This window comes from Haemaphysalis longicornis, unplaced genomic scaffold (genome assembly GCF_048455015.1).
Source record: "Haemaphysalis longicornis isolate Haplotype H1 unplaced genomic scaffold, Haemaphysalis longicornis Haplotype H1 scaffold_6, whole genome shotgun sequence".
Lineage (NCBI taxonomy): Eukaryota > Metazoa > Arthropoda > Arachnida > Ixodida > Ixodidae > Haemaphysalis > Haemaphysalis longicornis.
In genome coordinates, this window is record NW_027526407.1 from 49,980,811 (window position 1) to 49,995,272 (window position 14,462).

A 14,462-nucleotide genomic window follows, 5' to 3' on the forward strand; every position below is an offset into this window, starting at 1 on the left:
AGTTGCAACCGTTTGAAGTTAGGGCTTGAAAGGTGGCAACCAGAAAAACTAGTTTTGCCTTTCAAGCCCAAACTTCAAACGGTTGTAACATCTGCTACAGGCCAGATAGAATGATAATGTCAGTCTTATAGCACGCAGTCTTATTGCACTCCTTGATTTGTGCACAGTTCAGTGGTACCTTGTTCAGCTGCATCCCTCCAGCAGTTTCTTTACAGAGGCTGTCAAAACATCAAATAATAAAAATCCAAATAAATTTGAATGTAGTTGTTTTACACACAAACAAATTTTATATCTACAATCAGAATAAAAAACTACATATGCCCCCAATTTTCGTCATCATAACTGCATAAATAAACTTGTTTTGGTTAAGGCCAGTGGTTTAGTTTAGTTTGGTTTGATTTAAGACCTTAGGGGGGAAAAAAGTGTGTACAGTGCTAAACTATTAACGAACACCCCCGTTTTACGCTTAGGCAGTGTAAAATACAAATTCATAACAAAGTGACAAGGCATAAACAAAATTCTATAAACCAGCAACATTTTATTCACTCGGTGCGACAAAGTGCTGTTGTAAACAAAGAATCAGAGAACACCTAAAAATATCACTACGTATCAGCTGAAAGATAATAATGTAGCAAGAATAAATAATACCCATGAAAGATCATGAATGAAAGGGGAAAAAAAAGCTTAATATCTTTGGTGTGAAGCATTCCGTAAACGCTCACAAATTAATTGCTTTAATAAAGTTTAAATAGATAAAGTCACATAGAGAGCAAAAATAATATCACAAGTTTCATGGTACTAGAGGCCAAAGGACTATTTTATCCTCAAAAGTTACAAGTAAAGGAACCACAAGGAAGACTCAAGTGCTCTAACTAAAAATGAAAAAATTTACAACTTTTCTGCTATTTTCGAAGGTACCTCGCAAGAAGATGGCTGATAATATGGTAGCAGGATCTTACGCCAAAGTTGTGCAGTAAACGTAAAAATCTGTTTGGGTAATGAATGTCCCATTGTGCGGCGAATAGTGTGGTGCTCTAACTGATCACAATTAATCGAAGTACAATCATAAATAACGTCACTTCAATCACAGGCAAAACAAATACAAAGCTACAGTATATCTATAAAAATATTCTTTGCATTAACTGACACGTTTTCATATTGATAAAGCCAACAAAATGTTTTTTTTTTTCTTCAGGATAGATATTTACAAAGACACCACCCCCAGCTAATTGTAAAGATAACAAAGCTACATGTCTCCAAAAAACAAAAATAGATTACAGAGTTACAGCGTTGGGCCATTCCGACTGGATTTCAAAAAATTTCTACTCCTTATCAAAAAACAACCGCGTGCGCTAAGCCTGACAACTTTACGAGCAAAAAATAAACAACCTTTCCGCATAGCCCTAATCAGGGTAGCATTATTTTTTTCCCGCTTAGCCACCTTAATAGAATGATTACGCCAAAGGACAATTATCATACAACCTTACAACGTTCCACCAAGACATATCTACAGCAACATCACTCCATCATTGGTTTCAGTTCTGCCATGGTCGTCAAACTATCTTATCAGCACCATTTGTACCACAACAGTAGGACCCCAGACATTTTGCCGAAAGCTCCCCACAAAAACAGAGTGCAAAGATAACCTTTCACCTCACAAAGCAGAACGCTATGCCGGCAGCGGAATGTACAGAAGCGGAGTCAACAGAGCAAAGAGATCCCACCATTATCGGCACCTAGCAACAGAAGACGGTTCAACGGTAAGACCGCCATCGAAGCTATGACGCCTCGGAATGTCTCCGAACGGAGCTTGGTGCTGGTGAAGATGGCCTGCGAGATAAGTTGCGAGACAGGTTCAAGCAGTTATTTGTTTCAGAAGTAAAAAAGACATAAATTTAAGCCCTAAAGAAAGAGGAGATTGTCAAATCCACACTTTCGTTTACTTCCGAATAGATTCGTGCACCGGTTATCTCCCTTTGACAAGCCCACAGTACTCGAGAGCTTGTTAGTTGACCTATCCTAAGCCCACTATGTCTATGTAGTGAACTCAAAGGTTACCATATTTATTCAATTATAAGGCGGTCACGATTAGAAACATCCCTCCCTCCCTGACACACACACACACACACACAGATAGATATAGTATACACAGTCGGCTTCGAATATGAGGCAGGGTATGACTTTGAAACTACAGACTTTGGAAAAAAAAAACCTCGCCTTATATTTGAATAAATATGGTATATTTGCACTAGTCCGACATCGCTGCAACACCATGGCCAGTCTAAGCGCTTTGCAAGCTTTTTTGAGAGCACCTTTACCGATGCTTCAGCTGAATTAAGCACTCGACTGAAACCCCTCCAACACTAACCCCGCCAGTTGTGAAGAATGCTTTATAAATATGACGGATGTTTTTGGCACATCCCCCACTCCCACAGAAGACTTTTTTTGCGCAGTTGGCAAGCGACGGCCGTTTTTAGATTTTTGTTAATCATTTTTCCATAAAAGTGTTTGTTTCTTTAGTGGCTCAAATCTTTTAAATTGGCTGAATTCAAAAAAGAAAATAGAGAATGTGCATTGCTGTTCTGGGGAAAAAAAAAGATGGATACTTAATTCACTCGGCAATCTTAATTCTCACTTGATCTGCCTCAAGAACTCTGTTCGGTGGGTGCCAAAAACCACCACCAGTTCACCACCAAATTCATAATAATGAAGTTTTAAACATAGTCACATTTCAAAGCCTCACTTGCCAGGCGAATAATAAAAAAAGTATATAAACAAACATGTGGAGGAGTACTATAACCTTTTCAAAATGCAAAAACATAAATGGCCCATTGAGCGAAAACGCTGGTTCGTGTCTGTAGTGGCAAAACAGCTCTTACACCCACATGACTATGGCTGACAGCACAAAGAGAACGGGTTGAAAAGAAAACAAGGTAAATTTCAGTCTAGATAGGACCTGAACCCAGGACCTCTAAAACACAACATGAACACGGATCTTGAACGCCAAGACGGCTCCACGACTTTGGCCGACTAATTGTGGGCCTAGTGAGTGCGTAGTGGCCCTCGACTTAGAAACGTGTGTTAGAGACATGTACTGAGGTTTTGTAAGTAACTTGAGTAAGACAATTAAAGATGTGGAAATTTAAAGCGAAAGCTTTCTTAGTGGGACCAATGGCGTCCTGTCACAAAACTAATCCATTTCCCCATAGACCGGTTGGTCGACCAAAAAGCTCCAATAAGATCTCTCAACACACAGCACGTGCGTGAAACTGGGCTTCCATTGCGTCAAAATGGTTACTTGAAAATCACAAAAGAGGGACAGTTCTAGATAAGACAATACACGCATAAATCATGGAGAAGGAGTACAACAGTATATACCTTTATCTCCCAAACCACGTATCAGTATGCATTTAGATCGTTTCGTAGACACGTTTACGTACTGCACAAAAAATCGTCGCATGGGTTCATTCTTCGTTTCCGATTTGGGTTTTCGAAGGTTTGACGATCGATTGGACGCACTTTAAGCGAAGGTTGGACTTGCTTTTAGCTTTTAGTGAAGGTTTTGACGCACTTTTGATGCCGTTTGGTTGTCAGAAAGCTTTCGCGCTTCTCTTAACTTTCTTTAGGAAGGGGTGGTAAATTTTTTTATCAGGACATCTGAGGCAATAGGCAAACTTGACTGTGGTCACTTCAGCCCCACACAGCTAGCTACTACAGCTGCAGCACATCAAACTCGGTACACAAAGGCAATGCGATAGGAGTGGCGGACATCACCTTGTTGTCTATGGAGGTGTGTACGTTGATCCTGTTGGCCGTAGTCCCGGATACGACCCCCGTATTGTGCAGACTCAAGCACGTAACAGGCTCGGTGGCCCCTAATGGAGAGATGATGATGATGATGACGATTAAGCAAGAAAAAGCCAAGAACAGGGGGAAAGCGTAACAATTTTATCTGAGAACCACTGCACAGAAACTTGAAAATATTCTGAGCAAGCGGCCACACATTAGCTACGACCAGTGATTGCAAGGCGAAGGCGACTTAAGTTAACGTTCAGCTTTCGTAGATAGCACAGCTGTTCTTGCGTGTGATTCGCAAACATGCACAAAGGTCAGCCCTGCGCGACCGGTAATGGTTTATGTATCAAAGATTATTCGAAGCTCGCTTTCACACCTGTAGCTGTGCTACAGGCCTTTTCAATTGTTCAAAAAGAAAAAAATTGTAACGCAAGAACCGTCTACTTCTCATTGGATGTAAGTAAAATCATTTTTTACCCCCCACCCCTTGCAAGCATTTCAAATTCAGAGCGGAACCAAGAACCATCGCGAAGCATGGAATCACTTCTAAAAACTTGGCAAGTGGCTCAATTTGCGTTTAGTCATTGTAAGTGGAGCTGACAGTACCTTTGAGATGATAGTGTAGTTTTGTCTCCGTCGCATTCCACACTGAGACCGAATGGTCCAACGAGGACGTTATGAGGTAGGTATCGTTGAAGGCCTTGGTCTAAAAAAAAAAAAAAAGACAAAAGTCACCAAGAGTTTATACAAGCAACAAGCAGCTGTTCTGTGCGGTGAACATCACACCAATGCCAACTTTTTCCAAAGCAGCAGCGTTTTCATTACCAGTTGTCATCCATTAGCAAGTGTGCAAAAGCACGAAGCAAACCAAACACATAGACGTACAAAGACAAGACAAGCCATTAGCAAGAAAACAATCCAAGCCAAGCTGACACCTTACCTGAAGGACTTCGCCGTCGTGGGCCACCCATGAGCCGAGCATGAATCCAGTCCGGACGTCAAGGACGGACAGTACCCCGGAGCTGTGTCCCACTGCCAGCCAGTTGCCACTTGGTCCCACTGCCATGCACCGGATCACACCCGCCGATCCCGTTGACACCCGCAGCTCGTGGGTGTAGCGCATGGTTCGGGTGTCCAGGAATCTGCCACAAGGAACAAAGTTTCAGGGAGACAGGAAAACAAAGAATCACTGACGCACGAGGCAGGTAATAACGGCATCTCTTACAAACGGTTCTTCACTGCAAACTATGTCAAAAAGGTGTAATCAGCACTTGGGGCGCAACCTTTCTTTTCTTATCTGGCCCAACGACGTTTGCCAAACATTGTTGAAAAAACAGCATGCTTTTCTTCATTGCAAGACCCCTTGACAGGTTGCCTCATCGCCCCAGGTTGCTTTGTTTCAATACATGCCAACTATCATAATTATTTGATTATAAGGCAGTCAAGATTATAAGCCGAGGGTGCAGTTTGGAGAATAACACCCCACCACCCCCCCCCCCCCCCCCACACACACACACACAACACACACACAACACACACACACAACACACACACACACACAAAAAGCTCGGAATATAAGGCAGGGTATGACTTTGAGATTATGGATTTTGGAGGAAAATACCTCGCCTTATATTCAAATAAGTACAGTATGTGACCTTTTTCCAAACTTCACGGCACAAATAAGTACAGTATGTGACCTTTTTCCAAACTTCACGGCATTGTGTTCAGTCAATCCCGTTCTGCCTGTCATTCAGCCACATAGAAGTGCAGATGTATGCTCCAAGATGCTCCAACAAGCCCCGGCGGTAGTCGGATTCAGGGCAGACACACACACACACACAACCGACATATTATAAACACCTTACCGTACAGTCGAGTTGGACGTTGCGGCGAGGAATGTAGTGCTCGGAGACGGCATTGCCAGCAATGCCGTCACCGGCTGGGTCTTGCTGGAGTCGAACTGCTTCAGGCAGGAACCCATGAAGGGGTCCCATATCTGCAGCAACAAGAGACAGGCATGCTCGCTTTTATTAAGTGCAGAGCACTTTAGGGGCTTGACTTGTCTCTTATCACTCGCTGGACACAAGTAGAGCCACACGGCGTTCTGTTGTCGCGGCGTCCCACAGAGGCTTCAAAAGCCAAGCGGTTTCTATAGTCATAAGCGTTCAAAACTCGTGAACCGCTGGCGCTTGTCATACAGCTCCCCGTTGTTTAGCGCAAAGAAAACTACTGCTACATTCGAGGCAAAATATACGTAACTAAGTGGCAGCGCCAATGTTCATTTAGTCAGGAACGCTCCTTGGGTTGGTTTTTACGATACATAGTAAGAGGAAAAAAGTGGCAGTGCAACAGCAGCACGAGCGATAGAAAAAGCAAGCACAAGAAGAACAGAACTCCCACTGGCGCTGTTTCAGGCAGGAGGTGCACGAGCACTGTGGAGGCGGGAAATTTGAATTGCATGGGACAAACCTCCACTGAATTCATCAGGAGAGGAGTGAGACAGGGTGGCGAAGAGCGTGATGAATGGCAAGAGTGAGAGGATAACGGCGCCACAGCCCATCATCGCGAATAACTGCTCTGCACTTCCGATACCTTTCACATTCAGCTTTCACGTTGAGGAGTTTTATGCTTTAAAAAAAAATACTTCGAATGCCAGTCTTAGAGCGAATTGTAATGCTAATGCACAAAGTGTACGTTAATTGAGAGTCGATTCAAGTTGCATTATTGTGAAAAGCACAATTTGACTGCAGCATACTTTTTCTTTATGCAGTACGCTAAAGAAGTAATCAACGAAGTTCTACTGTACAGCTTAGGAGTTAAGCAAAGAGCCACCGAATTATCATCAAAACAAGTAAAAGACAGAGAGAGAAGTTGAAACAGACACGTTTCAAGTGCGAGCTTCACACACACTACTAAAAAGCAAAATTTTAAAAACATTAGCTGATCTAATGGGAGTTTAAAATCAACACCCTAACCCTTCTCCCAAAACTTCTGAAATGTTACATGAAATGTACATGAAATGTGGCCCATGAAGAGTAGAAGACCTGGAGCTACAAAGGACTTTTCCAAGCAGGTTTGGGATATTCCATTCAGATATTCACGTTCGACATACAATCGCCTGTGGTTCTGAGAGGATCGCATGCCACTACCAAAAATCACAGGCACCACAGCGCAATCTAAACAGATGCGGCTGATTTCTACAGTACTGGCTTATATAAATACCTGCTGACCTAATTCCCCGCTGGTGTTTTAGATCGTTCCCTCCTAAGACGCCGAACTCAAAGTTGCCTCCCCCATGGTGACCAAAGAGTGCATCTAACAGTTCTTCAACATGCAAAATGAATCTGCTTTAATAATGCATTGCTCTATAAATTCCCCCGCTATAAAAAATAGACACCCTCAAAAAAATGCCCCCACTCTAACAACACACCTGCTCCAAAAATGCACCCGCTTTAAAAAAAATGCACTTGCGACACAGCTGCAACTTACATGCACACCATGGTCGCTCGACCCAACAAGCCGCAGCGAGGGCAGGAAGGCGACAGCGACGAGCGACTTGCGGTGGTGCGGGTAGGTCCACTGGGGCGCGACGACCGTAGAACCGTCACCCGCACTCCGCAGGGACCACAGCTTGACCGTGCGGTCTCGGCTGGCCGAAAGGAAGGAGTTCTCGTTCTCGAGCACCTCGAGGGCCCGCACGCTGCCCGCGTGGCCCGCGAAGCTCTGCAGCCGGATCTGCTTGAAGTCAAAGTCCTTCTCGCTGCGGCCAATCTCGTGCTCCCAGTACGCCTGCCAGTTGCCCTTCAGGTGCCGCTGGCTGTTGGTCATCTTCCTGGGTGGCGGTAGCGTTGCATGGGGAGAGCTCATAATGATCATCATCCAATGGATGTCTACCACAGGCTGAAGGTCTTCCACCTTACTATTTCCAAAATCTCTTATCCTGAGCTATCCATATGTATTCTTTGCACCTTTCCAAAGAGTTTTCTGTGTTCTTCTACTTTTAGTTGTTATATGGTAATTTCATTATCTGAGTGGTCCATCTGCTGTCAGGCCTCTGCATTACACACCCAGCCAACTTCACTTCCTTCTATTATACTGCTGGATGCCTTCTACACAAGTTCGTACCCTAATCTACGATGCTTGTTTCTCCACACTAGGTGTTACTCCTATCATACTTTCCATGGCTCAAGTTTCTTTTCCAGGTGTTTAGGAAGCTTTTACGCTTTTATTCTCACAAGTTGTCACCGGGTTTACATGTCAGGTGAATACAGTCGAACCTTGACACACTGGACCTCGATAGAGTGAAATTCTTGTACACAATTTCATGCCTAACAAACCTTTTGCCTAATTAGCCTTTATATGACAAAACAAACTTTTTTGCAATGTCACTATAGCGAAGCAAACAGCAGTAAAATAGGGATAAATTTCTCTGGAAAGACAATTTTCGAATACACGTGCGGTGTTTGAGGCAAAATTATCAATTCTGAAGCAGTGCATACAGGCTTCTCACAAAGCACAGAACATTCGAGCACTGCAACATTGCAGGCAGTTTAAGGTACCAGAAATGTTTACCCGGGCGTGCAGCTTGTTCCAGGTGCTTTTTTTCCCTTCTTTTATTTTCTATGTGCAAGCTTTCTGTGCACGTTCACAATCACCCTCCCACGACCCCGCGTCACATTATCGCGTCACCTTCTATCTTACAAGCTTCAGTTTCTCCCTTAGCTTTTTAAGTCAGCCACACACACTCGTGTTACGATTTCAACACCCAACTCAAAACCACAATGCCTAAAAAAAAAAAGATGTGTGTGTGTTCGTGTGAGAGAGAGATAGACAGAGAGAGAGAAGGACAACATGCAGAAGGGTTTGTAGCGCTTGTGTAGTCTTTTTCTTCCCTCTGTTCCGTGCATCGCGCTGTTTTAACCATTAAACAGATAACATGCAGCTTAGTGTAGCCACAAAAGGGCAATTTTTTCACCAGCAGAAAAAAGGCACACTGTGAGGTACTAGCTTAAATGCCATTTTCACACGTCGGTAGCAAAGCAGGGGCATTTGTTACCTGCGAATATCTGACGACCTCTAAATGGCAAAGGTATTACGAAGGCCTCCAACTTTGCGCCAATTATCTCTCGCAGATAGCCACCAGGAAACAAAAGGGAATCTGGAAGCAGCTAAGCTATGACTGTGCAACACCAGCCTTCTTTCAGTGCAAAAGGCGGCGAAAGTGATATTCCGTGAGATCTCCTTCCACTTCTTCAAAAGCCACATGTAGTACAGTGCAATTGCCGAGGACATTTGGAGCTCACCTCATGAGCTTGTTGATGTCGTACTTGGGTGCCGTGTCCGGCAGCTCGCCGGCCGTGACCAAGTGGCTCTCCTCACCCAACTGGACGTCAATCCGGTTACCAACCATGGCCACATTCTTGCCAAACTCGCCACTCACAATCGCCTCATCCTGGCCTGCACAAAGGATCCGACCAACTGAGCAAGCACCCCCCTTACCCCAAATGTTGCTATGTGCCGCATAGAATCTTCAGCACACCGCAACTGACACTTAAAAAAAAAGCGCAGTCTAACACAGCTTTTTAGCTGTGCACTTGTAAACAATTACAATACCAGTACAAATGAAATGGAAAATTTATAATCTTTTATGGAAGTTTTAGGTTTGTGAGTGTCGCTCATATGGGTTGAGTACCAAGGAAAAGTGCCACTGGCTACAAACATCTCACAAGGAAATAGAAACTTTGACTTGCAGAGCCAAACATTTTCTATACATGATGTTGAAGCCATGAATCTCCAAAGAAGGTAGAGGTCTCTGGATTTAAGATAAGGCCAACTGGGGTTCCTCAGTTACACGAAAAATCAAGTGCACAAAAGCCTCGCCTAAACCAGTGCCAGATATCACGAAACACGACACACACTGCTCTTTCACCAATCGAACTCCTGCAAACTCGTGTTACAAGGCTTGTATTTCCAGTTTACAAGGCTTGTCTAGGATGCACAACTAATATGGCAGAGTCTCAGGAAAAAGAACAGATTATCGGTTAAAACAACACTCAATGCAGGGTATCACAAAACAAATGGCCTAGGAAAAATCTCGTCTCACAAAGTCAATGCAATGCAGGATATCACAAAGCAACAACCACGCCCACATTGTTAAGCACACAAATGTTTGGTTCAGGGGAATGATAAAAGATCGGATAGCCTGATGAACGATGGAAGTGATAAAAAAAAACAGCTAAAGAAAATTTCTACTTTCTTAAAGGGGAACACTGGTCTTAAAGCTTCTTTTAATTTTCAAGCGAACTCTGTGAAACTTGGCAGTCTTGCTGCTTTGCTCCCGCTGATTTCAAATCAGCCATTATTTTTTTAGTTGACCAATTAGTTCATGAGATACTTACAGATAATTAGCCATTTTTGGTGGAACAATAGACAAACCAGTGTTGTTCATAAAACTAATCTTTGTATTTTCCAATACTATGGTTCCTGGCGAGTGCAATAAGAGAAGCGGTTTTTTGACGCATCACTTGGAACTAATTTTACAGCTCATTAAGCTTTGGTGGCACCAGTGGCAAGGAACCATTTTGAGTGCCCATTTCAAACACAAAAGTTTAATGAGCTGTAAAATTAGCTCCAAGCGATGCATCACAAAAACCACTTCCTTTATTGCATTCACCAGGGTTCACAGCGTCGGAAAACACAAAGGTTACAGTTTTATGACCAAAACTGCTTTGTCTATTGTTCCTCCAAAAATGGCTAATTATCTCTAACTATCTCGGGAACTAGTCGACCAACTGAAAAAATAAAGGCATGTTCGAAATCAGTGGGAAAAAAAGCAGCAAGACTGGCAAGTTTCACAGAGTTTACTTGAAAATTAAAAGGAGCGGTTTTAAAGACCAGTGTCCCCCCTTAAACCCAAAATGTCCCAGATCCAGCAAGCATGACTGACAAGCGGGAGATTACCGGCTGAAGGATTACGATAGTGGCCCTTCCTGAATTTCCGTGTGCTGCTCGATGACTCTGTCTCCGCATCAGCCGAATCGTAGGACGCACAGAGTTCGAGGATAAGGTCATTGTTGTTGATTGTCTGCTCCATGTAAATACTGGGGAAAAAGAAAGGAGAAAATTCGGGGTCAATTTCTTTTCTTGAAGGAATCACTAAGAACACAGAGTACGATGACAAGTGATGAGTGTGTTCATATATGTGACAACGTATGCACCAGCTCCACTCAACCTGGTCTTAACAGAAAGGGTAGTTAGTTACCGTATTTATTCGAATATAAGGTGATGTTTTTTGTTTGTTTTTTTGAAAATCCGTAGTCTCAAAGTCATACCCCGCCTGATTTTCAAAGCTAAGTATATATGGTATATGGCGACTTTCTGACTCTCCAAACTGTACCCTGGCCTTATAATCTGACCACCTTATAATCAAATAAATACAGTACGTGAGGAGCAGGAAGTGAAAACCAACGTATGATGTGAAGCCTTAAAAACACATTTTTGCTTCAACACCAAGCAAATAATAGCAACTTTGCAACAAAACGGTGGGGCCATTCAGTAAGCCATAGTGGAACCGCAAGGTCACAGTGAGTCATAATGGAACCGGCCAGTTGTGGGACGGTAAAAATGCACCGTTCCACGGTCTGCATTATCAATTTTTCAAATCAATACATGAAGTGTGCACAAGGAACAAAAATGCTGATTTCCTCATGGTCTTAAAATGAGCGAGCCACCTCAATTAGCATGTACATCACGCAAGGTAGCGAGTTCTTTGCATTTCGACCTCAAGAATGCCCACATGCGAAACACGGATGCAACTTAACAGCAGCAACCAGTTACTAGTCATCGGCTAGTAACTGCCTTCACCAACCAGTCAGTACTAGCTCAGTAGCAAAACTTTTTGGGCATTTGGCGAGTAGAGTTCCTGATTCTAGTCAATCATGTTGCCCAGAGTAACTTACCAGTGTTTAGCACTACTGCATTTACTCGCATAATAAATGCACTCAAATGACAAACACGCCCCCTATGTTAGCCACACAAGTACTGAATATTTTAACAGTAGAGCGAAGCCACTTGCCATTTGTTCTAGCACATGGTAACGCGGTCCACTTTGGGAGAGATATGAAAGCGTGCAGACTTTTTAAAACGATCCAGGTCTGCCAGTTATGGAGAACTTTCAGTGGCAAATTTGGAAATCCATGTTAGGTGCAACAGTCCGGTCTCCAACGAAGGGAGAGGGGCCATCAGCTCTGCTGCTTCTCGGCTGTTTCTTACTAGTGCAAGCTGTGCAAATGTTTTTCACCCTCGTATAAAGAACGCACTCCCTTGCTTCAATCATAAAAATGACGGCAGAAGAAGTGTTTGTTCAAAACAGCTGACATCTTGTGATCCCTTCTCTTATGGCAGGTATGACGCCCCCCAATCTGACCCTTTTGGCATCACAAGTGGGATAACAGTGGCTTTGGTCGCTATTACTGCTGTAAGGGCATCACGGCGCAACGTGCATTGCGTTAAAGATGCACCACAAAAAATACCTCACATATAATCCGCACCTCTAGTTCACCCCTGAAATTTTCGCATTTTTGGTGCGGGTTATACGCGCGAAAATACGGTAAGCATTGTCAGCTGCTGTCATTGGAGTTCTTCTTCTAGCTCTTCAAAGTCAAAAAAGCAAAAGATTTTTTCCTGTTTAGTCTTGAACCCACATCATCCTATCTTTATCGCGCGCGCTTGCCTTCCAAGGTGAGATTCCACCACCCCTATTACAAGCGAGAGGGGGGCTTCTGATGACCTAGCAGCTATCTGCAAGTAATCAGCTCGGTAGATGCGCCTTGTACAGCAACATGTTAGCGACTGCATTTCTTTCCCCTGGTAACATGCTCTCTACGTGTGTGCGGGTAAGAAGCAGTTTGATAACCACTGGTACATTCGTCATCCAAATAAACATGACATAACTGCGCATCACTCCTTTTTACAAAGATTGCATTATACGGTCAATAACGTGAATAATGTACAGGGTTTTTTTTTTTTTTGCTCTTTTGTGGTGCGTTGGGGCTGATTCCACCCCAACGAATTTCCGCTTAAATGAAATTTTTCGCACGTCCCATCAGTTTCATTGTAGCAAGGTTTGCCTGTTTAAGTAGAAATCAATTACCGATTGGTAACTAGTTAGCAACCGCCCTTGCCGACTAGTTTGTCAACCAGTTGGTCAAACTTGTCAGACTTGCGGCAAACAGAGTTCCTTGACTGATTGATTGATTGTAGGGTTTAACGTGCCAGCACAACGCAGGTGATGAGGCGTGCCGTAGTGGAGGGCTCTGAATTAATTTTGACCACTTGGGGATCTTTAACGTGCACTGAAATCTCGAACACACGGGCGTTTTTGCTTTTCGCCTCCATCAGAAAAGCGGTCGCCACGGCGCGGAGTCAAACCCGCGACCTCGTGCTCAGCACCAGAACGCCTTAGCCACTGAGCCATCGCGGCAAGTAAACGGAGTTCCTTACCCTCCAGCCAGCTTGCAGAGCGGGACATAAGTCATGTAGGCCAACTCAGCAGTGAAGACCTGCTTGATCTCCTCCAGAGCACGTTCGGGTGTGTTGCGATCATCCTTCCCTGCGAGTGGGCGCAGAAAAACAGGGCAAGCAGACCTTTGAGCTCGGTCTAGCGAAGTGTGTGGAGTGCTTAGTTCAAAATCGGCATTGTTTGCAATGTAAACCTTGCTCAGAGGTTCGCCAGCGTTGCAGGTCATCTTTAAACGTCTCCTTTTCCAATAGAGAACACTGCCAAATTGTTTGGAGACAGAAGAATCAGCGCAAAATACCGCCACCACCTGACCGACTCCCCACTGGAGACTTGGCAAGGTTAATATTAATTGTTACAACACACTGTGACTAATTTCTCAACTTCCCGTCTGAAACTTTGTTAAGCACTCCACCTTGTAATCATTCATTTCACTGTTTCCAGGCCCATCTATCCAGGCTTGGCTCGTGTGTGTGTTAAGTCTAGAAGAAGAGAAAAAAAATACCAGACACTCTTAGCTGCTTTATGATCTACCACAGTGACACAACACGTGGTTAGACACCCGGTCTTAACTAAATCCCTTTTTGCCTATTTTACAGCAAAAACTGAACTCCTGTAAGTTCAGGCAGAGCTCACGCAAGTTAAAAATGTTCCCAATCTGTCACATTTCATCCTGATGTCCAGGAAATTCGAGATTAGGGCAAGAACAAGCATTGCGTCCGTACACTGAACATATCCCGCCGGATAATTTACAAGGATGTACAAGTATTTACATTGAAAGAATTTCACAAGCTATGTTCAACGAACTTTTAGTCACAGCCAAAAGTGGTTGGGGCAGATTTGGTTAAAAGACCACGTTCACTAAGAAATAGGAAAAAAAATTGCTAAATCTGCGAAGTGGGAATTGTTGCTAATGTGTAAGCGAACACTGCTATGCTATACACCGAGCCTCTTTGAGTTCATGTCACCACCACACAAACATACACTGCTGGAAAAACATTTTTCCAGGGGCACTACAACCAGTGTGATATCCAAGTGTTGGGGCCCTACAGCCTTTGATTAAATATCTCCACTAAAGAGTGCCATACACCAAACCCGTTAAAGTAGGCTTCACTACCATAGCCATGTATTGTTAGAAAGACACATTTTT

General features: G+C 43.6%; 1 protein-coding gene across 1 annotated transcript in view; it reads right to left on the minus strand.

Annotated features, from left to right (window-relative positions):
* Nucleotides 1-524: 524 nt before the first annotated feature.
* Wdr81 (WD repeat domain 81) overlaps nt 525-14,462 on the minus strand; it is a 71,512-nt gene continuing 57,574 nt past the window's right edge. The window contains exons 25-33 of the mRNA XM_077674259.1: nt 13,297-13,405; nt 10,756-10,895; nt 9,099-9,252; nt 7,285-7,627; nt 5,661-5,791; nt 4,736-4,937; nt 4,402-4,501; nt 3,775-3,875; nt 525-1,830 (exon numbers count right to left, since the gene is read on the minus strand). Of these exons, the coding sequence (XP_077530385.1) occupies nt 1,702-1,830; nt 3,775-3,875; nt 4,402-4,501; nt 4,736-4,937; nt 5,661-5,791; nt 7,285-7,627; nt 9,099-9,252; nt 10,756-10,895; nt 13,297-13,405 (1,409 nt within the window). The 3' untranslated portion in view covers nt 525-1,701. The remainder of the gene's footprint in view (nt 1,831-3,774; nt 3,876-4,401; nt 4,502-4,735; nt 4,938-5,660; nt 5,792-7,284; nt 7,628-9,098; nt 9,253-10,755; nt 10,896-13,296; nt 13,406-14,462) is intronic.